Source organism: Rissa tridactyla, chromosome Z (assembly GCF_028500815.1).
Source record: "Rissa tridactyla isolate bRisTri1 chromosome Z, bRisTri1.patW.cur.20221130, whole genome shotgun sequence".
Classification (NCBI taxonomy): domain Eukaryota; kingdom Metazoa; phylum Chordata; class Aves; order Charadriiformes; family Laridae; genus Rissa; species Rissa tridactyla.
This window is the reverse complement of record NC_071497.1, coordinates 74,255,317-74,279,072: the sequence shown is the minus strand read 5'-3', so window position 1 is coordinate 74,279,072 and position 23,756 is coordinate 74,255,317. Positions and strand designations below refer to the sequence as shown.

The 23,756-nt window shown below is 42.3% G+C and overlaps 1 protein-coding gene across 4 annotated transcripts in view; it reads left to right on the top strand.

Annotated features, from left to right (window-relative positions):
* Positions 1-16,318, top strand: part of RAI14 (retinoic acid induced 14) — an 86,256-nt gene extending 69,938 nt beyond the window's left edge. Inside the window, exons 6-18 of one of the 4 annotated variants that reach the window (XM_054185483.1) lie at positions 1,943-2,000; positions 2,786-2,856; positions 4,287-4,393; positions 6,660-6,838; positions 7,565-7,593; positions 8,565-8,651; positions 9,301-9,387; positions 10,096-10,153; positions 10,502-10,620; positions 11,134-12,660; positions 13,184-13,333; positions 13,959-14,024; positions 14,284-16,318. In XM_054185483.1, the coding sequence (XP_054041458.1) occupies positions 1,943-2,000; positions 2,786-2,856; positions 4,287-4,393; positions 6,660-6,838; positions 7,565-7,593; positions 8,565-8,651; positions 9,301-9,387; positions 10,096-10,153; positions 10,502-10,620; positions 11,134-12,660; positions 13,184-13,333; positions 13,959-14,024; positions 14,284-14,361 (2,616 nt within the window). In that variant the 3' untranslated portion in view covers positions 14,362-16,318. Of the gene's footprint in view, positions 1-1,942; positions 2,001-2,785; positions 2,857-4,286; positions 4,394-6,659; positions 6,839-7,564; positions 7,594-8,564; positions 8,652-9,300; positions 9,388-10,092; positions 10,154-10,501; positions 10,621-11,133; positions 12,661-13,183; positions 13,334-13,958; positions 14,025-14,283 lie in introns of all 4 variants that reach the window. The other 3 variants (XM_054185482.1, XM_054185485.1, XM_054185484.1) reach the window with 3 other exon arrangements.
* Positions 16,319-23,756: the final 7,438 nt, after the last annotated feature.

Sequence of the window (23,756 nt, the reverse complement as noted above, 5' to 3'; positions counted from 1 at the left end):
TCAGAAAGCCAGGTGAATTTCGTTGGAGGTGATTGGAGAAATGGGATGGATTTTTAGGAGTTTGGAATCATCAGTGAGAATGTGGCTCAGATACACATGAAATAATGAATAATAACCCTGCTCAAGCGCAGTGGCACAGAAACAATGGATCCCATATCCCAACCTCTAAATTGTTTTTCCCTGGTTACCACAAGGCTATGCAGTTGTCCTTTGAGTGACCCTGTCAATGTCTCTGATAATATTGGGTCCAATTCCACTGATTCCCACATCCATACTGGTTGCAAGCTGACTCCCCTGTTCCTCCACGCCTGGAAAGGTTTATCATTAACCACGGAGGCACCCCTCTTCGGGACTTCATTGCGAATATCTACTACTTCTATTGCAAACCCGTTTACAGCATAAACAGTGACATCAAGCTGTCACTGATGGTATCGCCTGCAGCAGCATGATCAACTCGATATGTGTTTAATACCAAATATCTGATGCCCATTCACTTGCCAGCTACAACCACAGAGTACTTTTGTTGATATTTTGCTAATTTTGTTGCAATATGCAGCTTTCTAAACATGTTCATAAGTGCAAATGCATTGGTAATATTCTCCAATAATTCATACTCTTTGTATTGCTTTCGTGCTTCTGTGGACCAGCTTGGTGATATAAACTCTACATGTGAGGAATGTCTAATCTGTATATGCTGGAACTGAATTAAAACAGGCTAAATAATTATTTTACACAGGCAGAATCTTGACATTTTTGTTACATAGTGTGGTAATCTATGTGAACCATGAAAATCATGGAAGTGTTGGAGGCAGGTCTACATTTGAAATTCAAAAGCTGTAATGTTTGTTTTTTTAGAAGCCCATTACTTCAGGGTTATATCTTCTTGTGCTCAAAGAAGAGCAATGAAGCTGGTGAAGGGTCTAGAGAACAAGTCCTGTGAGCAGTGGCTGAGGGAGCTGGGGTTGGTCAGCCTGGAGGAAAGGAGGCTGAGGGGAGACCTTACTGCTTTCTACAACTGCCTGAAAGGAGGGTGTAGTAAGGTGGTGGTTGGTCTCTTTTCCCAGTTATCAAGTGATGGGACAAGAGGAAATGGCCTCAAGTGGCACCAGGGGAGGTCTGGATTGGATATTGTGAAAAATGTCTTCACCAAAAGTGTTGTCAAGCATTGGAACAGGCTGCCCAGGGAAGTGATGGAGTCATCATCCCTGGAGTTATTTAAAAGATGTGTAGATGCAGCACTTAGGGACATGGTTTAGTGGTGGGTTTGGTAGTGTTTGACTTACGGTGGAACTTGGTGATCTGGAAGGTCTTTTCCAACTTAAATGATTCTATGATTCTATGATTCTCTTTCTTTGCTGTAAACTAAAATCTTCTTTACCAAAACAAATCAAATTTCAAATCTTTATCAAGACTTATTTATTACTTTGAAATCTAGAATGATCAATCATAGCTGGTGTCTTATAATAACAGAAAATGTAACTGTATTGTTGATGCTTTAATTTTTACAAGGGCAAATGAGGCCTTATTGCCTTTAACAGAAATAATGCAAGAGTAATTGCCTTAGGACATGGTTGCTTTAGCTCTTACTGTAATGTAAAAAAAAAAAAAGCAAAGCTTTTCTGAGGCAAGGGAGAGAGGGGAGAGAGTTTCTTTCCTTTTTTATTTCATGATCTAAGTTGTTCCAAAACCGTAACATTTTTATGGATATCTCTCTCACCACGAGTATTTCCTGTCCTTCAGTATAAGCTGGTACCAAGAAAGGGGAGACGAGATTGGTAGGAAGGAAAACTGTGCCTTTCTTCACTGTTGTTTTCTGGAGTAGCGCATAAAACTCAAATCTCAAAGATGTTCAATGCTCTGTCCATAGAATCAAACATATGTTTTGTTTTCTGGGCGTTTCTCTAATTGCCTTTTTTTCTCTTCTCCGTATTGAACTGTGCAGAGTAAATGTCCAACAGACAGCACTGACAATTCTGGGAAAACAGCTTTACATTATGCAGGTAATTTTGTTGAAAGTTTGTACTATTTTGTTGTGCTTGATATTTCTAGTTCTTCAGCCTAGTAGAGCTTTTTAGGTTCTAATTACATAAATCTAGTGACTCCACCTGATGGTTTACAAATTTCAGGTATTTTTTTAGATAAATAGTATGAATTTTGAGTTTCAGTTAATAAGCTTAACTTGCACACTTGCAAGTGCAGAGCCATTGCAATACGTAAGATTAGGTTGATTTTGATTTCAGTCTTTAAAGGTTCTATCTTCTTGTGCTAATTTAGAGCATGAATATTGGTTGTATTTCTCCATACAACTTCTTAGTCTCTCTCCTACAGGAAGGATGCGGAGGGACTCTTTATCAGGGAGTGTAATGGTAGGACATGGGGTAATGACTTCAAACTGAAAGAGGGTAGATTTAGATTGGATATCAGGAAGAAATTCTTTACTGTGTGGGTGGTGAGTCACTGGAACAGGTTGCCCAGGGAAGCTGTGGATGCCCCATCCCTGGAGGTGTTCAAGGCCAGGCTGGATGGGGCTTTGAGCAGCCTGGTCTAGTGGGAGGTGTCCCTGCCCATGGCAGGGGGGTTGGAACTAGATGATCTTTAAGGTCCCTTCCAACCTGAACCATTCTATGATTCCTTCCTTCTTAAAACAGAGAAATACAGTTTAATTTGTTTTTCTTGGACCCCACTGTAATGCTGCAATATTGCAAGTGGAAGCACAGAACACAAATTGAAAATAGGGTTTAATGGACATTCATGCTTGTCTTTTTTTTTCTTTTTTTTTCCACAGCTGCATGTGGCTGTCTTCAGGCAGTTCAACTTCTGTGTGAACACAAATGTCCAATTAATGTCAAAGATTTGGTATGTACCTCTTCTTCCATTGTGTACTTCAAGTACTTCAGAACTTTTGCCACCCTCCACTCCAGTCAATCTTGGGTGCAGCAGTTCAAACAGATACTATGCTTATTCCTTCTTGGATTTCTCTAGTGGAGGAAGTTCCTTTTGCTGCTTGCCATAGCAGAGGTGGGGAAGTACTTCACAATCTAATAAAGTAGTGGCAGGATTTGCTGCTCATTGAATTGAGTACAAGAGACATTGGTACAGGTAGCTAGAATCAATTCTGATATGTTCGAAACATAATTAAAAGTCTTTCCTTTGACTCCAGTAGGCTTTGGAGAAGGCCCATTATGTGGCCAAGTTCTGTGAAATGCTCACAAAGCCCAACCAGAGTACAATAAGCTTAAGGGGAAAACAATATACTTGATGTAGTCTAAAGCCTCAGGGACGTTACATTCACTATTATGAAATGTCTACAAACACCTAGGTCTATTTCTGGGAATGATGCAACTGCCTCGTAGAAAACCCTCTGAGATAAAGGGAGGGGACCTGACAGAAATGAGACACAAAAGAATGAAAATATTTAAACTTCTTTGGTTTTGACTTAGATCTGTCTCCTTCTTATCTGGTCTTTCTAACAAAAATATCTGTCATGGAGGTTAGACCTAAAATTTCAGTGGATGCATTTTAAAGGCAGAAAAGGTTTGCTCAGTCCTAAAGAGAGAAGGTTGCAGGAGTATCTAATGTAGTCAGCTACATCATGGTTGATCACAGGGAAGAGGGAGCCAGATCAGCTTCGTGTACCTCTGAAGGTACATGACCAAATGGTGACAAGCAATGGTTGGAATTTGGGCAGTGGACCTAACTGGGAAATTACAGGTAGGTGCCAGGAAAAAAAATCTCACCATGAAGGTTGTCAAACATTGGAACTGGTACCCAGAGATGTCATGGTGTTTCTGCCTTTGGAGGTGCTTAAAAGTTGACTGCACAAGTCTCTGAGCAAGGTACTGTAACTTGAAGTTTGCCTAGCTTTGGATTGAGAGCAAAGGGAGCAAACCCCAGAAGACCTGCAAAGGTGTCTTCCAACTAAGTTTTTCTATGATTATATGAAACGTTCTATTTTTGCCTTGCACATAGTTAAAATTATAATTTTTGTTGTGGAGCTGCTTAAAGGTATTGCATAGTTCCAAAATGATCATGTTATAGCATTAAGCAGACAGCAAAGGGAGTACAAACAGCAAAAAAGTATTCTTACTCCTAATGCTTTGCATCCCTAGTGGTCAAGAAAGGAGTTAAAGTAAACCCAGCTACATTTACGGTACACAAGAAAAATGTATTAATAGCACCTTGTTTTTGCTACATAGAAGTAAATTTCATAGCTGACCTTTAAAACTCAGAGTGATGTTTGTAAGTGGATGGATTGTTGTTCATAGTTTCTTTAAATGCATTCCTAGGATGGGAACATACCTCTGCTGCTTGCAGTACAAAATGGTCATACGGAAGTCTGTAAATATCTTCTGGATCATGGAGCAGACATCAACACCAGGGATAAAAATGGAAGGTACAGCAGGTTAACATGTTAATTCTTCCCCAAGGCTGAGTGTCAAATGAAGCTTTCTTCTCAAATCCTTCCCAAAGTAGTTGTTGTTAGGTGAAATAATGCCTTCTGTACTAGACAGCATATCCTGATTGTTGAGAAGGCTTACAGAATTCTGCCTAAAGGGAAAGGTGAAACAAACTATGCAACTATAAAACTAGATGTACCTGTAAGATTTCCCTAGGGCTACCAGAGCAGTAAATCCAATTCCTACAAGAATCTGACTGATAGCACGTACCCACAGATCACTTTGTACGTGTCCCAGTTTAAATGCTTCTCTCTTCTTGGCATGAGTTAATTTCTCCAACTTCAATCCTAAAACTGTTACTTGGGAATGACATCTGAGCAGGATTCTTTTTTTCTACCATAATGCAGCCACAGCAGCAAGAAGAAAAATACAGTGAAGCTAAATAGTGGAGATGCTGTTGTCTTACAAGGTGTCATTTAGTGATTTGTTGCATTAATAGATAGTGCATGGGTCAGAAAACTGTTTTTGAAAAGCAACATCCTTGTAGTAAAAAGTGCACTTGGTTTGATGATACTGATGAAGATCAAGAGTCTTTGAAAATTATGGGCTTTTTTATAAACATCGTTAAACTGTGAAGAAAAAGCACGATGCTAAGAAGACTTGGTGCTTAAACCTGATAGCTATCCTGATTATTGTATGTGATACAATGCTTATATTGTTCTTTGGCAGCACCTGGGAGGATAAGTTTGGGCCCTAACTTGTTTTTTATCAGTCCAGAGTTTATTAGCACACTGTTTATAGTTGTCTAAAGAAAACCCCTTTGTCATCTTGGTTGGTTTGAATGGCCTCATCGGTGCTTTGAACGTGAGGTGCTGCCCACTCTGGGACTTCTGCCTTCCCCTCACTCTTTTACTCTTTAATCAACACTGTCAAGAGTTCATAGTTTAATTGGATGAAGGCATTTCTGTCATGGATAGGACTGGTATTTTTGTATTTTCTTTTTTGAGAAAGTACTGTGTATAGAAGCAAGAAAAAGATATAACATGGAATATACCATTTCATTTATTGCTTTTCTTCTGGTAAGGAGGGTGACTACTCTTGCATCTCCTGTTCACAAAAGTAGTTACTGGAAAAGGAGGAGCCTTACTGGGAGAGGAAGGGGATAACCTTTGCAAATGACATTTCCAGTTTCCTATCTTGTCCAGACTAAGTAAATTATTTTGGTAATCTAAAACCATCCCTGTGACTGGAGGTGTTATCCAACTTGCCACTCGGCACTACTTTTTAGCACAGCACTGCAACAGCCATCACTTCTGCAGGGCTCACCCATTACAGGGAGTATGTTTAATTCATTGGTGAAATAATTGTCTTAATATCTAGCAAATATTATCACTGTAGTAACATTTCAGTTTCATATCTGCACTGAGGAATGTGTTTACCAATTAACTTGGACAACCTACTAGGAATGTTTTCATGTTGAGAAGGCAGAATTATGCCCAAACAGGAAAGCAATATTAAAGCATGCCTGAAAGGCAGGGTTTTCTGTGTGATTATAATTATTCTGTACATCTTTTATGACCCCTTCAAGTAACTGAGAAAAACAGATACAACCTGTTAGGAAAAGACTTCTTCGGTATGCTACCCTTACTCTAGGATCTGGCACTGTCCAATTACTCTGTGTTGGAGAAGGAACTGTGCTCTAATGGACCCTTTTTTTTTTTTTTTTAACTGAGAGTACATCAGGATTTGAGGTCAAACCCATCTCTCAGTCTCACTGAAGAGCTTTGAGATTTGTTTGGCTTTTTGGTTGAAATCTGTTTGTCTATTTTGTCTTAAAAGCAGCATGTGAAGGAGAGCAGCAATGACATAAATGCTTTCATGTTTTACCACCACTTGCAGAGCTGTAATTGGAGTGTGGCAGTGAGATTTGATCGTCTGACTTCATCCTGCAGCCATTTCTATCTATGACTCTCCTCTTAGCCTCATGAACCCATTTTTAGAAATTTTTGGAGAACTGTGCAAAGCATGCTAGGTCATTGCAGAAGGTCCAGCTGGGGACTATGGAGAAGAGAAGGAAGAGCAGGCTGGTGTTTGTAAGGAGAAACAGCAGTTACATGTGTGTGTCAATACACGTGTTGATAAAATCTTGGACTTTATTGCACAATAACTGTCACACCTTTTTTTTTCCTGAAAAAACAGGCTGCTACTTAAAGAGTACACTCTTGACACTTACTCCTTGTGTGTTTTGTTTGTTTTGTGCAGAACTGCTTTGATGATGGCTTGTGAAGCTGGTAGCCTTAACATGGTGGAAGCCTTCCTTAGGAAAGGTGCAGATGTCAGTTTAGTAGATGTCTCTGGACAGAATGCCCTGTATTACTCCAAGCTCTCCGAGAATGCAGGGATACAGAATCTGCTATCATCAAAGTTATCTCAGGATGCGGGTATGTAAGAGATGCCGATCTACAGTTTGTCACTTCTTGAACTGGCTGCATGCATGTTTAGTGACGGAAAAATTTACTTCACAAGGTAGCCCAAAAAGTTTAAAAAGCCATCTTCAAGGTGGTCTGGATGAAGCTTTCCAAAAGCAGGAAAATGTGGTCTTTGCCATAGATAGTAATATTTAGGATGGGATAAAGCAGTGAGGAGGGCAAAAAGGGGTGTTTTGGAGAAAGAAAAGAAAAGCTGATGTAGCAGCATCGTGAAGTCTTGCATACGATTTGGAATAGATTCCTTTTTATTATGTGAAAGAGTAAGTGGAACATACAGCTCCTCAATAGGGGGGTTGGAGTAAGAACTAATTCAGGCAGAGGGTTTTATGGTTAAACTAAGACAGATACCTAAAGTAGGAAGTTAATGTACAAGATTGGTGTCAAACCAAGACGTATTTCTAAAGTACGAAGCTAATGTGCAAGAATGGTGTGAGACTATAGTAGAAGAAGAATTGTCACAATCCTTCAAATTTTATCTCAATATGAAACCCAAAAAGCAGCAGAGAAAGGTTCAAAGGGAACTTGAAAATTAAAGTGCATTTCTCAGGTTTCAGACAGGAGTTAAAAAATCAAACGAAGTGTTTATGGTGTGGGAGATACAACTGAGAGATGGGTTAGGAATGGCAAATAACTTTTATTTGATAGCTTTCTTAATTCCACTTCTTTTCTGCTTCGCAGATGCAAAGTCACCGACAAAAGCAAAGCAGGTATTTCTCCTTTTGGTTTTAAAAATACTTGGGCTATATAGACTAGTAACTTAAGAAAAAACAGTAATTGACATGACTCGAAGCGCTAGTAAATGCCACTGTGAGATGTGCTCCCATTGCACTCTGTAATGTGAAAGGTTTTTATTGCGTATTCCAGAAATGTGTTTCAGGAACATTGCTTTTGGACTTAGCTTCTCTGTGTAACAGCAGCCAGCACACTCAGTGAGCAAAGGAAGGGAGAGCGAGTGTGCACATGTGTGCCGGGAAGGTACGCTTCTTCTCTTGTGTAATGCAGGAGCTTGGATTTTGGGCACCCTATCTCTTTAAGCTGTCGAGAAGATGATCGAGAAAAGTTCCCTGTTTCCAAAACACATAATTTAAGGTTATCCCTGGTTACATCTTACTGGAGACTCCCACCTGTGAGAATCCGAGCAGATTTAGGCAATTAAATTAGTTTCTTACATTTTTTTATTTAGTCTCGTATCTTGGAGTGCAAGTAGACCTTGTAGATCTGCTAGTGGCTGGAAACTGGATGAGAGTACAATGCATTGGTTCATTCCTTCTCTGAGTGGAGAGGTGGGTTTTTCAGGGAGCTCAGGCAGAAGTTGGTGGACAGGAAAGATGTGGCCTTTAAGAATGGCATGACTGGACTATGTATGAATGGAATTATTCAAGATCACTAGTGCTAAACCTGTTGTCAGCTTCTTGCTTTTTCACTAAATCTTGTTTGTTTTCACTGAAGCATGGATTACAAGTGGGCAGATTCTTGTTGTCAGGCATGTTTAATATCTTTTTGTTAGTAGAGATGTAGTCTTTAAATAGGAAAAAAAAAAAACAACACTGCATGAGCTGCTAAAGTTGATATTAATGTGGGATTTTATTTATTTTTTATTTTTTTTAATAAAACAACTTGCTCGGACTCTACTAACCAAACTAACAAACCTACCTTTTCTGGCTGGTGAAACTTTCAGCATGATCAAGGCTCTAAATTAAGTTCTGAAAGAAGTGGAACTCCAAAAAAACGCAAAGCCCCACCTCCTCCTATCAGTCCTGTTCAGGTAAAGAAAAGACCAATTTTGAGATGCTTTTAGGGGGTGAAAAGCGTTTTGAACATTATGTGAATGTTGTGGGCTGGATTTGCTCTGTTGCTGTTATTTTATATGCCTGTCTTACCATGAGTGCTTTTCCTGACATAAGGGTGACACCATGAAACCACATGTTGGTTAGGCTAACTAAGCAAAATTGCTTGAAATACAGCATGCTCTAAGATACAAATGTAAAAATTTTACTGTTCAATTGTTTCTTCCATCTAAAGTTGAAGGTTTTCTAGTTTTGCCAACTTCCATAAGTAAATAATTCTGTATATTTTAATTGTGCATACATATATACACATATTATATGCATATATGCATATGAAAGTAAAATACTTACATAGATTTACATAGTGTCAAAATGCAATTTAACAGTTAAGTTTAATGTTGAACTAGAGTGTTACCTGTATAATAGCTACACTGCATATGTAATACTGACTCAGAAAAGCACTGAATAATTAGATCTGCTCTTTGAAACTAACCTAGAGTGGTGACTTATGTTACTGCAGGAAAAAGTACTCTTTAGTGTATGCCCATATGTATATGGGCACATGTTAGAGAGGTAGTTATATATACATGTATGTATACATACTTATTTATGTAAAATCTTTTACAGTTTAGTGATTTATCCTCTCCACACTCATCAACTTCAACTCCCATGACTGGAAAAGGGCAAGCTTTCTTTGCTGATCAAGCATCAAAGGTATCAGTTTTCTGTTCTTATGAAGTTTAGGGAAGGAAGTTGTTGTATCTTAATAACGTATTTTGGTTAATAATATATTTTGCTGACTGCAGAGTCTCCTGTGAATTTAGTTAGCTGAGTTTTAGGAGCAGAAAGGGATCCGAGTCTTTTTCAATGTAATTTATAAGCAACTGTGGATTACTTTACTGTTTACTGAATATGTAAATAGAAGTAGTCATCAATTAGTTAGTATTTAGGAATATGGTTATGAATATGGTATTAATGTTGTGAGAGCTCATTACCTCATACCAGCGAAGTGCATGTCATTGTGAAATGCAGAAGGTAGAGACCCTTTCACCAAAAGACATCAGGGATATGGTTGTGTTCTGTATGATCTTTACGTTACAGTATTGAAGATTCTTATTTTTTAATACATGACAATATATATTACTGTTTATCAAAGGGGCTGTAGCCTTCCAAACTATCTATGAGATAGTTGCCCATATTTCATTACTATTTAATGAGAATTGGGCAAAGGAACTTGAATGGCTTTAGCAGATTTTGAAATACTGGCTGCATGCTGCAGTTAAACAAGACCCCAGAAACAAAAGAAACCCACTTTGCTGTGCTTAATCCAGTAAGATCTTTGCTGTCTGTACTTCTCTTTGCTCAACTGTCTCACTTCACATCTGCTTCCTGTGAAAGCTTTTTCTTTTGGTGTCTCAGCAGGAAGAATTCAGCTCCTTGCATCGAGATAATAAAGAGAGACTGAGTGACAGCACAACAGGTATACAATAACCCTTAATCCTTATTTTCATATTTGGTTAGATGTTTTAGGTGGTGTGAAATGTTGAAATCTGGTCAGAAATCCTCTGTGCCTTTCTGCTTAGAAGGTGAGACACAATAAGTATTGGGAGTAATGTTTTGTAATTTCACCAGCAGCTCCCTACCAAAACCTCCTGCTTCTATTGGGTGATCTAACGCATTTTTGGGGAAGGAGTTTCTAGGAACAGTTTGCTTGCTCCCTACCCTTAGTGGTCATGGGAACAAACTGTTTAAATCGAAAGGTTAGAATAACTAACTAGCTAGCACTTAAGCTTTTTGAAAGCTTTTGAATCTTTGTTTTTCTCCAAAGGTGCTGATAGTTTACTGGATCTGAGTTCTGAAGCTGACCAGCAAGATCTACTTCTGTTGATGCAAGCAAAAATTGCTTCTTTGACATTGCATAATAAGGAGCTGCAGGACAAATTACAGGTGGCATATTTTTGTGCTGTTCTAGTGCTCTCTTAATCTGCTAGCAGAACAAAGAGTTGCTTACGATTTTAAAGAGATGTACTGTGAAGATAATTTAATGAGCATGTGGGTGGTAAGATCATGGAAACACTCTGCCCCAAAGGATTAAATCAGTGTTTTGATCTTCTCACTTTTCCCATAAATTACTGAATAACTTTGTTTATTATGATAACCACATTCTAAAAGATGTTGTTAACAGTTGTGTTAGGAGAATTTTAATTTGCATAGCTTTGATTATTAGCTTATGGAGATCAGCCCAGACTTTCAGAGGAGCTTGGCACTTACTGCCTTCTCTCACTATAGATGACTAAATGGTAGCAGCTGGGTTTTGAGTTTTCTAAAACTTTCTTCCATGGTGCTTTAACTGCTTGTCTCTGTAGCAAATGGAAAGATTCCCTTGCTTACTGTATTTTAAAAAATATAATTGTTTTTACTGTGAAACCTATATAATTATATGAGTTTCTTTTTGCACAGGAAAGAACGCCTAAAGAAGTGGATTCAACCATAGAATCTTATCATTCCACCCAAACAGAGCTTGAGCAAGCAGCAGATAGACAAAATGAGTTCTCGGCTCAGGAGCTGAAGTCTACATTAAATGCCACCCAAATTCAAGAAAAGTTGACAAGTCCCACTGAAGTAAAAATGAAGTACCTCCAGGAAGACTTAAAGGATGTGCAGAGGAAATCAGAGACTTCTGAAGCCAAAAGAAAGCACGTAGAAGCTCAGGTCCAGTCTAGAGTCCCAGAAACTGATAATTTAAATAGCACAAACATTTCAGAAAATGGTTCTGATCTTAACCTGAAGTTCCAAGAAACTCAAAACAGGTATGAGGAAGCTGTGAAAGAGGTTTTGAACGTACAGAGGCAAATGAAGCTGGGTCTCGTTTCCTCTGAAACTGAAGAAACCAGTTCTGATCTGAGTAGGTTGAAGGCTACATGTGGAGAAGTTGAAATGCTTAGGCAAGAATTGAAGAGAGCACTGGAGGAAAGTGAAAGACAAAAAGAGAAAGTGAGAGAGCTACAGAAAAAGTTTGAAGAAAGAGAGCAGAATGTGATAAGCAAATTGTCTGTGGAAGAGTGTGAGGAAATGAAGAATTCATATTGTTCAGTTATTGATAACATTAATCAAGAGAAAGCATTGTTGATAGAGAGGTACAAAGAAGGGCAAGAGGAAATTAAAAGGCTACAGGACAAGCTGACAAATCAGGCACAGTTGGAATCTGGTGCTGAAGCTGGAGAAATGAAAGAAGGGATGCACAGAATGATAGATGAGCTCAACAGACAACTCAGTGAATTGTCTCAGTTGTACAAAGAAGCACAAACAGAGCTTGAAGACTATAGGAAGAGAAAAACTCTAGATGATATAGCTTTGGACTACATTCCCAGAGATGAACATGAGAAACTGATGCAGGTAACAAATTCTTTGAAATACAAAGCAGAGAATGAGTTATTGGAAATGAAATCTCTGTACACAAAAGTATTAGATGAAGCAGAAGAACTAAAGCAATTATTAGACGCTCAGAAACAAAACTCATTGCCCATTACTGAACATCATCAGGTGATGAATGCAGTCAGAAATACTGTAAGGGAAATGGAGGAAGAAATAAATGAGCTTAAAGAGCTGCTTACCAGGAAGGAAAGCGAAGTAAGAAACTTACAGAAGGAATTACTGGAAGAAAAAGCTGCAATTAATGAAGCAATGGTACCCAAGGCTACATATGAAAAGCTCCAGTCATCACTAGAGGGTGAAGTTAGTGTTTTGTCATCCAAACTGAAAAATGTAATCCAAGAGAAGGAAAATGTGTTCTTAGATGCTATGCAACTGAGAAATGAAGTTTTGCACTTGAAAGAAGAGAAAGAAGGTATGCATACTCTGCTTGAAGCAAAGGAACGGGAGGTGACTGGTCTTCACCAAAAGTACCATCAAGCTCAAGAAGATCTTCTTGAAATGAAAAGATGTTCTGAAAGCTCATCTAAACAAGAGGAGGATAAAGATAAAAAGGTTAGTGATATACCACAGTGGAGGGGTGTTACTTGAGTTCAGACTGCAAAATGGGTGGAATCGTGCATGGGTGACCTAATAGACAATGTTGTGTCAAATGTCACAGAGTGGAGTAACTTTTGAGTGTATTTGCCCATCTAAAAATTCAGATATCAGTTCAGTTATTTCCACACTTGAGGAAAAATACTTGACTATATTTTGCTAGCTGTGAATAGCCGGCCTGTGTTTAGTATGTTTCTGTCTCCTGTTTAGCAGCAGCATGGGTGAAGGTGGTAAATACAATCCTTATTTGTAAATATTGCTGGCCTTCAGAACAAGGAATGCATTTTGAATTGTCTGTGTTAGGACAGGTGATAGAGAAGCATTGTAACCCCTTGCTTACATGGTATCTCTGTTTGTCCATTGAGTTTATTTACATCTTGGTTTTCCCCATTTAAGTCATGAATAACCGCAAGATGAGACCCACAAGAATACAATGTGCCTCGCAGCTTTTCATGAAAGCCTGTTTTTTTCCCCTCCCTAGATCAATGAAATGTCCAAGGAAGTTAGCAAATTAAAAGAAGCATTGAACAGCCTTTCTCAGCTTTCCTACTCGACCAGTGCCCCCAAAAGACAAAGCCAGCAGCTGGAGGCATTGCAACAACAAGTGAAGCAATTGCAAAACCAGCTGACTGTAAGTGTGATAATTTGTAAGCCCACCATTATGCCCAGTTCTCCAAAGACATGCATGCAATTCTTCACGCTGCCCTATTTAAAATGGAGCACAGTCAATGAGTACAAGGAAAGGAATTTTCATTCAGAAATTCTATAATTTCTGTTTCTCTGAAACATTTAGCAATCTGCAAATCACAAATTGCTCTTTAGAAATAGTCTAACTAAAGTAAAGCTGTTTTCCCCTGTCTAGCTGGCAGATGGGTCACTGACTTCAGAGAAGAGCTCAGTTGCAGTTGAGGGTTGATTTGTCATAATATTATTGGCTTTCCTCAACTCTCATTCCTGATAAGCTCAGAAGTGGAGTATGTGCTCATTTCGCGTCTTTGCAGCTCAGTGCTTCTTATAACTTACATCATCTCATCAGCTTTTTTACTGGGATGGGTAGAATTGCAGTGTTTCTGTGAACCATGCTTCCAAGCAAATTATGTTTTGGATGGCCAGTGGCACGGTACCGTCTCAGCTGGTTTTCCATGCATGCATAAGGCCATGATTTGTAATTCCCCAGAGCTCTCTAAATCTAGTTGGGGAGTTCTGAGTTCCACAGTTCTGAATGCTCTGTGGCTTTCTGTGTAACTGTTTTACAGGAAACAAAGAAACAACATCAGGAAATTGTCTCAGTTTACAGGATGCATCTTCTCTATGCCGTGCAGGTATGGTTACTTATGGTCAGTTACAAAGTGTTGGTATTTTAATGAAAGATGTTTGTTCTGCAGATCTAGTAAGAACTTTGCATGTTTTATCTAAGGCATCCTACCCAAAAGGTATGACTATTTAAGCACAAATTTAACACTGCTTCCTTTGGGGAAATTGATCTAATTACTATACCTCAACAATAGTTTATAAATCTTCTAAAAGAGTAGAGGGATGCTTGAATTTAATCATCTTTCCTTTTTTTCTCCCCTTGTCTAGGGTCAAATGGATGAAGATGTTCAGAAAGTGCTTAAACAAATTTTATCAATGTGTAAAAGCCAATCTCAGAAAAAGTAAACAAAAAAGCCAAGGAAAACTCCCATTTTCATTAATCTTGTTATGGGTGTTTATCTAGATTTGCCTTAACATAAGATTTAAAATTGGCAATTTGCTGCTTTTGTGTTATTGTGCTGTTTGTGAGGTGGATTTGTTTGTCTCTACCCCTTCCCATGTGCATTTGCATGTGCAGTAATGAAACACATGCCTGCTTTTTGTATCCAAATGCAATTATGTTCTTTAGACTTTTTACTTATGCCACTCCATGTCATGTTTACTCTGAAAGTACTTTCTAGCTTCCTCCAATAGAGGGAGGTTAGTTTAGAGGAAAGCACTTGTGTTGCCTGCGTAAAGGCAAAATTCTTGATAAGGTCTTCTGTACTGTTTATAAGCTGCATCTTATTATTGGGGATTAACTTTGCTGCTTGATGTTGTAGCACTCGGATTCTTGACATTTTGCCATATGCAGTCTTTGGCAGAGCAGAAGTGAGCCTTGCAGCAGTGAGCAGAAATAGGTATTTATGCTAAGCCAGAGCATCAAACAGCTACACTTATTAGTAAAATATTATTTAAGATTAACATACCATAAGGTAGCTGTGCCAACCCATCCAATGCACTGAGTACACAAAAATCATACCATGCTTCATAGTTTCCTTGAACTCCCTGGTAGTGGGATGAAACTATTTCAAAAGGTAAAAGCGGTAGTTTATTGAAGTTCTGTACAAAGCAGTACAGAAACATCTGTATAAACAACCCTTTATCATAGGTTTAGCTATCTATGCAAGCGTTGGCCATGAAGCTCAGGAACAAAACCAGAACATATACTTTAGACAAGGGATTCTAGTGAACACAGGATGTTTACAGTGAATGTCAATGCCTCATACTTCTTAACCTCACTTTTGTAAAGATCTTCTCTTCAGTATATTTTTATTGGCCCTCTAATGAATTTTTTTGTAACTAAACCATTTTTTCTACATAAGGTTTGCATTAAACTATTAACAAATATTTTTAGGTAATCGTGTTTTAGAGAGTTTCTTTTTATACCCCCCAAGTATTCAGTAGTAGTGAAGCATAGTGAAGTGTTTTCTGTTTGTAAAAGATCCGTACGGAATAATAGACCTGTCTGTCAGTGTGGTCCAGAGCAGTGAAGTGTAAAATGCAATTCAGCCTGCTGTTTCAAAAAATGTAGAAATGATAGGCAGAGAACAGCAAAAGTTGTCAAAAATTTCTATACGTTGTTTCTGGAGGCTAGGGGCGTCAGTAAAGCCTTTATCAGCACTTTTAAGTTTAAGGTAAAATAAAAATGCTTGATGTGGTATAGTATGAAACTATGGAAAAATGTTTCTAAGCACACACTGCACTTGAGGGTACAACCATTCTAACTAGCTTGCAGCTTCACTATGGTATTCGTTTTATTCCTGTTAGTGGATATGTCTCTAATAGAGAAATCTCCCAGAGCTAGATAATCTATGAAGTTTATATAGAGTCATAATATGACAAGAGTCAGCAGTGCCTCAGGCTGACTGGACTCATAGTGCACTTATATCAGATAATTCCTAACCCTGGCAAAACTAAAATGAATTTTAAAAGCAAAAGGAAAAATCACACCTTTGCATCAGGTAGACCTTGATGTTACTTTTCTTGGGTGGTTTAACTAATGCCTGCTAATTTTGAACAGTATTTCATAGTTAGATGGTTTTGAAAATGCTCCAAAGAAATGTGAAAAGAATTTTGCTGCAGCACTTCAAAATGAACAACAAGATTTTAAGCATGCTAATGCTGCAAAGTACAAAACTTGATGAACCATTTTGTAGGTTGCCTGATGGATTTAGTCTTCTACTTTATTTTGGTTTGTATATTTATTACAATTACCTTTGTGGAATATTGAAAATTATATACTACAGCATAGCAAGTTTCTTTATATGTAATTTACAAGAAGTTTCCTTATGCAGCAAATAAACTATTTCCAGTTTTTTCATCTTTGTGCTTTTTGTGCCTTCATTTGCTTTTTGTATTGAGGGAAGTCTCACTACTCTGTTTTAACATTATGCAAATGTGTTCTATATCGCATGTTTAGATAGCTCACAGATGTACCTGGTTTTCCTCCCTGAAATTGCAATTTGATTATTAACTTTCTTGATCTGTCAGGTACAATAGAATTCACTCCAAGCCCCGTGCAGCCAGCTTTGCAAATTATGCCTTCTATCTGATTGGTGAGTTCAGAGCCATTTCTCACGTGGACATCCCGCTAGCGGCAATACGGGTTCCCCATTCCCCACTGGATATATTCCAACTAAGTTTAAAACTACCTTACAGCCGCAGCACAGATTGGTGGGGTCCCACAATTTTTCAAAACTGCAGTTCTGTATCACTTAGCACTTCACACACAGAACTGCAGTGAAAGTAGTTGCATATGGATATGTGGCTATATATACTTCTCGTTAAACTTAGCAATAGTTATACGGTCAGCCTCCATTGCCTTTCATCATCTGCCTTTCCTGAGTTTGAGAAACTAGTTTTTCAGTAACTTACTTCCTAATATCTTCCTGTCTGAGGGTGGAATGCACAAATGGCAAGAATTGCACCCCTTTTGGTTACATCCTGAGGGTCAAGTAGCTCTTTAGCCTCTTGTAGAAATTTCCTAGAAGCTGCTCAGTACTGGGTTTCCTTTGAATAAGGCTGCTGACAAACTGGTATGCAGAATCTGTTCATGGTGAGATCACCTGGCAGGGAAGATCACCTCCGCTTTGATGGAGTTTATGCTGTCACAAGGAATAGGCTGCCTAAAATCTCCCATGGGAATTGCCATTTGTCTCCCTTGTGGATGGCCAGATGACAGCTCTGTTGCATAACAAATTGAGGGTTTTTTAGGGGCAGACCTGTGGCAGTCCTGCATTTTGCCTTCAACGTTGGTTGTTGCCACATTTGAGCTGAAGTGCTTCTGGAGCATCACTGCTCCAGTGGTTATTTATTTCTGGCCTCCTGTGCAGGCAATCATGACGTGAGTCTTCTCCTGGGCAGCGTTTTTATAGATGATTTCTGCCCGCCCTCCCCACTAAGTGTAAGAGCACTGGGGATGAACAGTCCTCTTACCGACCTCACGACTCCAGTTTGCACACAACAGAGACCATTTGGTCAGACTACTGAGCTTCAGCATACTGGCTCATCTCACCCATCCCATGCCCTGTCACAGTAGAGAACAGTGACAAAGGGTGGCAGCAGATTCCAGAGGACTGTGAGTGCGTTGAGATTTGGGAGGAGATGTCTGTTTAGATCTGCACTAAGGTCATGTCTTTTTTTTTTTTTCTTTTTCTTTTCCTCTCTTCCTGGAGAAAGGAAGTGCAAGTCCCTGTAAGCAGGTGTTGCCCTCGTTATTTGGCATCTGGCTGTCACAGGCTCCCTCTTTTGCTAACCCAGGTGGGCATGAGAAGATGATGGAGAGCAAAGTGATTCAGGAGATTTCAGCAGCAGTCAGGCAAGAACTTCTTGGAGTCTGACATGTCTCCTTGATGGCACATAGCTGATACTTGAGCTCAAGGGTGGATGACCCTCTCAGATGAGTCTGGCAACTTGGGTATGCTGCACACCAGCAGGACAGCAGCACCCTTTTGTTCCTTCCCTCACTGAAGCGTGTGCATGCTCCCACTGTGGACATTTCCTGCTCACAGGTCCCGTATGCAGAAAAGGGAAAGCGGTCATCAGTCAGCCTGTGCCTGGATTGGGTATGTTTGGGTTTTTTTTCTGCACGGTCCTACTTCTGGAGAACTGAGAGCATCAGTAAGTGTCATTCCCTGAGGCTGGCATTTCAGAGGAACAGGAGATTGAGAGTAAGAGAAACAGTTGCCAGATGGTTCATTCGGGTACCTCATGGGTAGAGGCACGAGGTAGGAAGCCAACATTTCCGCATGCTGGCCGAGCAGGGGGGTCAGTGGTGGCAGAAAGGCCTGCTGGTTTTCCTTCCACCACTCCTTGGGTCAACTGAATGACGATGTGCTGTGTGTCAGCACAAGAGAGCAAAAGCTGAGGGAAGGCCACGCTGCTGTGTGCCACAGTGAAACGTGGCATGGTGCCCCAGGAGAAGCAGCCAGAGGAAAAGCTGGCTGGAGATCACTTGGCAGATGCTACATCGCTATGTGGAACTGTGATTTAGTTTTAGAGCCCACTTCATGCTATGATTTTCCCGAGCAATGGCTGGCTGGCAGAAGGAGGTGGGTGGTGTGTGATCTCCCTGCTCTGGATGTTTCAGAGCTAAATAAATTACTGTTGCTATACGTACGTTGTGTTTAGACCATAAAAGCTGCTCTCGGGGGGGCTTTGGTGGTGTGGGGTACCAGCCTAGAGTGTGTGGGAGGGAGGAGAATAAGCAAAGAGGCTGGAGGTCCCTGTTGGTGCAGCAGGGTTGTCCATGTGAGCCTTCACTGATCTGACCTGTCCCTGGGGAGGCTCTGGCTTGGGTTGGGGCAACCAAAGCGTCCTGGGGCTTTCTACACCCTGATGCCAGCCTTCATCTGAGCAAAAGGCAGACACGAAAGGCTGATGCAGTGACCCATGTGCTGGAGGAAAGTGTCTGGCTGAGGCAGCGTGGTCAGGCCTCCTGTAATGGGGCAGGTCCCGGAGCAGGAGCAGCCTCTCGTGGCTTGGGCTGCCCCCAGGGCCAGGGCTTCCGCCTGACGCAGCTGGGGGTCTCAGGACCCCGGCTGCAAAGCAGCTGCACAGTGGGTCACCATGCTGCAAGTGGTACAAACCCATGGAAAAACTCCTTGAGGAGCTGGGTGTTGAGGTTTTGGAGTCACAGCATCGGCAGACGTGATGTCACCCAGCACAGATTCTGCAGCCACAAGCATAACCCAGCAAAATTTTTTTTCAAACAAGTAGGAACGAGTGCAAGGCTTTTAGGGCAGATCAGTGGTTTAAATCCTCTATTCACTGCGGTTTGGGTCTGCCCCAGGGAGCACTAGAAGTGCTCCAAATGTCATGTCAAGCCGCAGTTCAAGAGTTTGTCTGAGCACCTTGAAACCTTCATCTATAAGCGACACTGCCTAGTTCTGCAGGCACGTCAGCGGGGGTGCTCATGGCTGCAAGCCAGCTCAGCAAAATGTTTCATAAAAGTGAAGTTTCCAAATGCTTTTCTTCATCCCTGCCGCCTCCTCCTCCGTTTGGATCTATCAATGATGCTTTTGAAAATAAGTAATGGAGATACTAAGTACAAGCTAGAACCATACTTTATTTTGGGTTTATGCGTGTGTTCTTTTCAGGGCAGTAACAAATTAATTCTCATGTTAACAGTTGTTTCCATAAACCCTCTGTCTTAGAATTGTGTGCAGTGGTGAACTGCAACTGAAGCGAATTAAAATCTGTGATTTAATAAGTTTGTACTTACCTGAGGAAGCCTGAGATACAATTTTTGTAGCTAGAGAGTAGTCCTACCAGCAGACCCTGTTGCTGGCGAGAATGCTGTGTGGTTTGCTTGACACCTACAAGTGTTGGGTTCCCCGGGTTACAGTGGTATGTGACAAAATGTCTTCTAGGATAAATGTCTCAATGGATCCGGTGATGGCATCCTGGGCTGGTGTGTCACCAGCATAAGGCTCCTCTGATGGTTGGGTTTGCCCCTGTGCAGGAGCAGTAGAGGTTTGGGCGTTTAGTCCTGCAGACGATGGTCCCCAGTCCCACCTGTGGCTTCAGGAGGGTCAATTTTGTCATACAACCTATAGTTCTTGAGGCATTTTATGGCAGCGCATCTGTTGCAGTTGACAAACCTTTGGCTGCCCTGACAGACTCACGTTTGATGAGTTTGACACAGGTACTTACACAATCATCAGGTTTTTGGTCTGCTGTTGTAAAAACCTGCTTGCATGCTGATCTGACCAGATTCCCAGTGTCGGCCCTCCTCGTACATTTTCCAACAGCCTGAAATGCTCAGACGGTTGGTAATGGGGCCTCCCACCAGCAGCTGGAGATTGGAAACAGGCACATCTCGGTGACATCATCCCCCGCACGGAGATGGGGCTGGAGCCCGTCTCCCCACGTCCCAGCAGGCGGCCGCCGTCCGCTCCTGCCCAGCCAGCCCCGTGCGCTCGCCCTGTGCCCTCAACCCTGCCTGGGAGCCATGCTGCAGCCGCTGCCCGGCCCTCCGTTGTTCTCGGGAGGTGACCATCACCTGTGTCAACACACTCATATGGGAAGCCGTCACTCCTGTGTGGCCGCTCTTCCCTGTGGGATTAGCCAAAACGCTCCCCGGGTGATGGCTGGGCTCGGACTCTTCTTGCGCCCCCTGTCCTGAAGCAGCCCCGGTCCTGCACCCTGCTGCGCGCTCCGAAGCCGCAGTCCAAAAACGTTTGGATGCGTTTGCTTCTCCGTAAGCGCTTTGCTGCCCACCAGGAGGCATCCCGCAAAGAAAAGGTTGAGGAGCAGGAGCAAAAAAGCGTAGGGGAGGGACAGAGAGCTGAACCTGGCCTTCCTTCCCCTCCGAGCCTCCCTGGCAGCTGGAAAACAGTGTGGGGAGCAAAGACACAAGGCACAAAGGTCTGCACTGCCCCATTCCTTGAAATAGCTCCTCGGGGCTCTTGCCGCTCCCAAAAAAAGCCGCGCTGTATTCCACAGCTGGTGGGGCCGCGGCTGGGTGCAAGCACAGCTGGCCAGATGTTGCAGAGCTAGGTACAGATGTGCCTGTGCAGATGTTGTGGAGCCCAGCGCCTGCTGGAAGGTGGCAGTGTGGGGGTGGCGAGGTCCCCCTGTCCCTGGGGAGGGCAGCCTGGCCACCGCTTGTGCTCCTCCTGCCTCGTCCCCCGCAGCAGGCGTGCAGGGGGTTGGGAGCGGGGCTGCCCCCCAAAGCCCCGTGCTGCCTGAGGAGGTGGCTGCGTGGCATCCACCACGTTTCTAGAATTCCTGCCCTCACTGCCACCTGAAGAGACCGCGTCAGGGCCCGGCGAGGTGCAGGCTGGCAGGGTGTCCTCCGCAGATGCGCTGGCTGATGGATGTCTGGCAGTATGTTCCTTTGCAAACACCTGCGTAATTAAATCCATGCGTGATCGCCCGGTCTGGGTGGTCGCACGGAGGAGGAGGGCGTGCAGCCGCGCCAGCTGCCCTCCAGCAGCTCCGTGCAGCCTGCGCCTCACTGGCGCCCCCGGCCACCCCCATGGACCGGTGGCTTGCGGGGGACACGCTCCCCCGTGCTGCGAGCAGGTGACAGCCTGGTGTTGCCCCAGCGCCCTCCGGGTCCTGTTTCTTGCCTCTAATTAGTTTATTAGGAGAGTGAATGTCTCCAACCAGCTGTTGGAGAGACGGCGCGCTCTGTGTCGAGGTAAACAGCTTACTGTAAAGCTGTGGGGAGAAGAAACATGTTCTTGGTGATTCATCAGGATGTGCCTATAAAAGTGGCCAGGAACATTCTTGGACGCTAAAACGAGACAACCCCTACCATTACACTGCTGGGGATGGGCCCTGCCATGGTGTTGGTGGTGTCCTGCTTTCTGCTGGCTTGCTCATTTTCAGTCAATCCCACAGTCCCATCTGAGCTGGAAGGCTGGGAGGCTGCTAAATTCTCCATGGAGAGCTTTCATCGTCCCTTCCCACAGCCTCACACCCGGAGACTTGGAAAACCCAATGCCCTCTCCAGCCTCCTCTCCAAGAACCAGCCACCAACAAAGCAGGTTCGATGTCTGGTTTGTGACTAGTGGCTCACTGGGGTTTTGATCTGCAAAATAAATGGTTGGGCTCAGGGGATTTCCCAAGTGCTGACCTCAAGAACTCAACCAAACGCTGTTGCTCCAGAGGAAGTGACATTCCCACCGTCCCCCTGCCCTCTGCGGGAGCAGATTTTCCATGGTGTAACAAAAGGGGAGCTTTTCCTGGATTTCTTTGTCATGCAGTTCAGATCTTTCTAGACTTCCTTTGGGTGCATTTCTCCATGGAGGCCCAGGGTACTTGCACAGAATGACAGTGACGTTTGTGGTGAGGATTCAAACCCACTTCTCACTATTAACTCCACAGAGAGATTAGAGCCTGAATGGGATCACAAGACTCACACGGCCAAACTGGTTTTGGAACACAAAAGGTGAGATGCAGGGAGTTGCCATTCGACTCAGCTCCCTTGGCAGACACTTATTGATCCCTGTCTATGCAGAGATAGCTTGGGGAGAGCTGTGGAAATGGCTCAGCCAGGGGTGGTCTCAACACTGCGTTACAATAAGAACCCAAACCAGAACTGAAACCCGAATGCACCACCTTAACAAACAAAATGCCCCAAGTCACAGTCCCACCACTATTCAGTGACTGTGAGACCAGACATCCCAAAATAAACATTGCTATCTGAGGGGCCATCAAACCACCGGAGATAACCATCCCAGATAGTGCAATCCATTCAAGCACAGTCCTGGAAACAGGATATTTAAGTCCAAAGTTTTGGGCAGAAAAAGTGGGGGAGTCTTCCAAAGATAGAGCTGGCCTGTAGGAGATTCTGCCTGCCCTTGCCCAGGAGGCTGTGCAAGGTGACTTCCCAGGACTGAGTGGCCTTACCTGAGAGAGAGGGTAAGTGATTTAATAACGTATGTATGATGTCTAGCATGCTCTAACATCGTAGTTTGTGCACTCGTTTAAGGTATTCATGTCTAGCATGCTCGTGGTTTGTGTTGTTACTTTTCGGAATCACTTGTTAGGTGGTAATAGTGTATTCTATGAATTGTTTTTGTTCTTTTTCCCTTAAACTGCCATAGTACATTCTTCCATTGTATCCGTAAGAACTTGCAATAGTGGCGTATCGGACCTGTGAGTGAAGTCCAAATAAATTGTTAATTTGAACCTCTCAGTGAAGTCTTTTCCTCTCCGTCACAGGGCCACGTGGGCACCCCATTACATCCCCTGCAACACTCGCTGCCTTGCAGAGCCCTTGCAATTAGATTTATCGACGCTAATGCACCGCCCTGTCAGCTGTTATGACCCGGCTGAGGAGAGCAGCGGGGTAGAAAGAGGCTGAAGCAGCCTTATATACATCCATCTATATGTATCCTGCGCAGCTTCCATCTGTACCTAGGCAGTCCTGCCCCTCCTCAGAGACAGATTCGCATAAAAACGCGTTTCTGTCTCAACAGGAAGCCTCCATTCCAGAATAGCTCCATTTAAAAAATAATGTTAAGTGTTCTACCAGCAAAAAACACTGTTTGGGTTTACTGTAATTATTTATACAATTTCTACTTATTTATTTTGGTAAGAGCCACCTGCTGGATCCTTAGGGGTTTACAAGCTGCTACAAGACGACGTTCAAAACAGGAACCTACGGGAAACAGCATGTGGCTTATCTCAGCTTTTCCAGCTACTCTGCTAACCCCCCGTCCAGTCAGGAATACAAGAATATATTCCCTTAAAAATCCACCCCTAACTAGATATTAAATAACTGACTCTTTCCCGTAACTAACTTT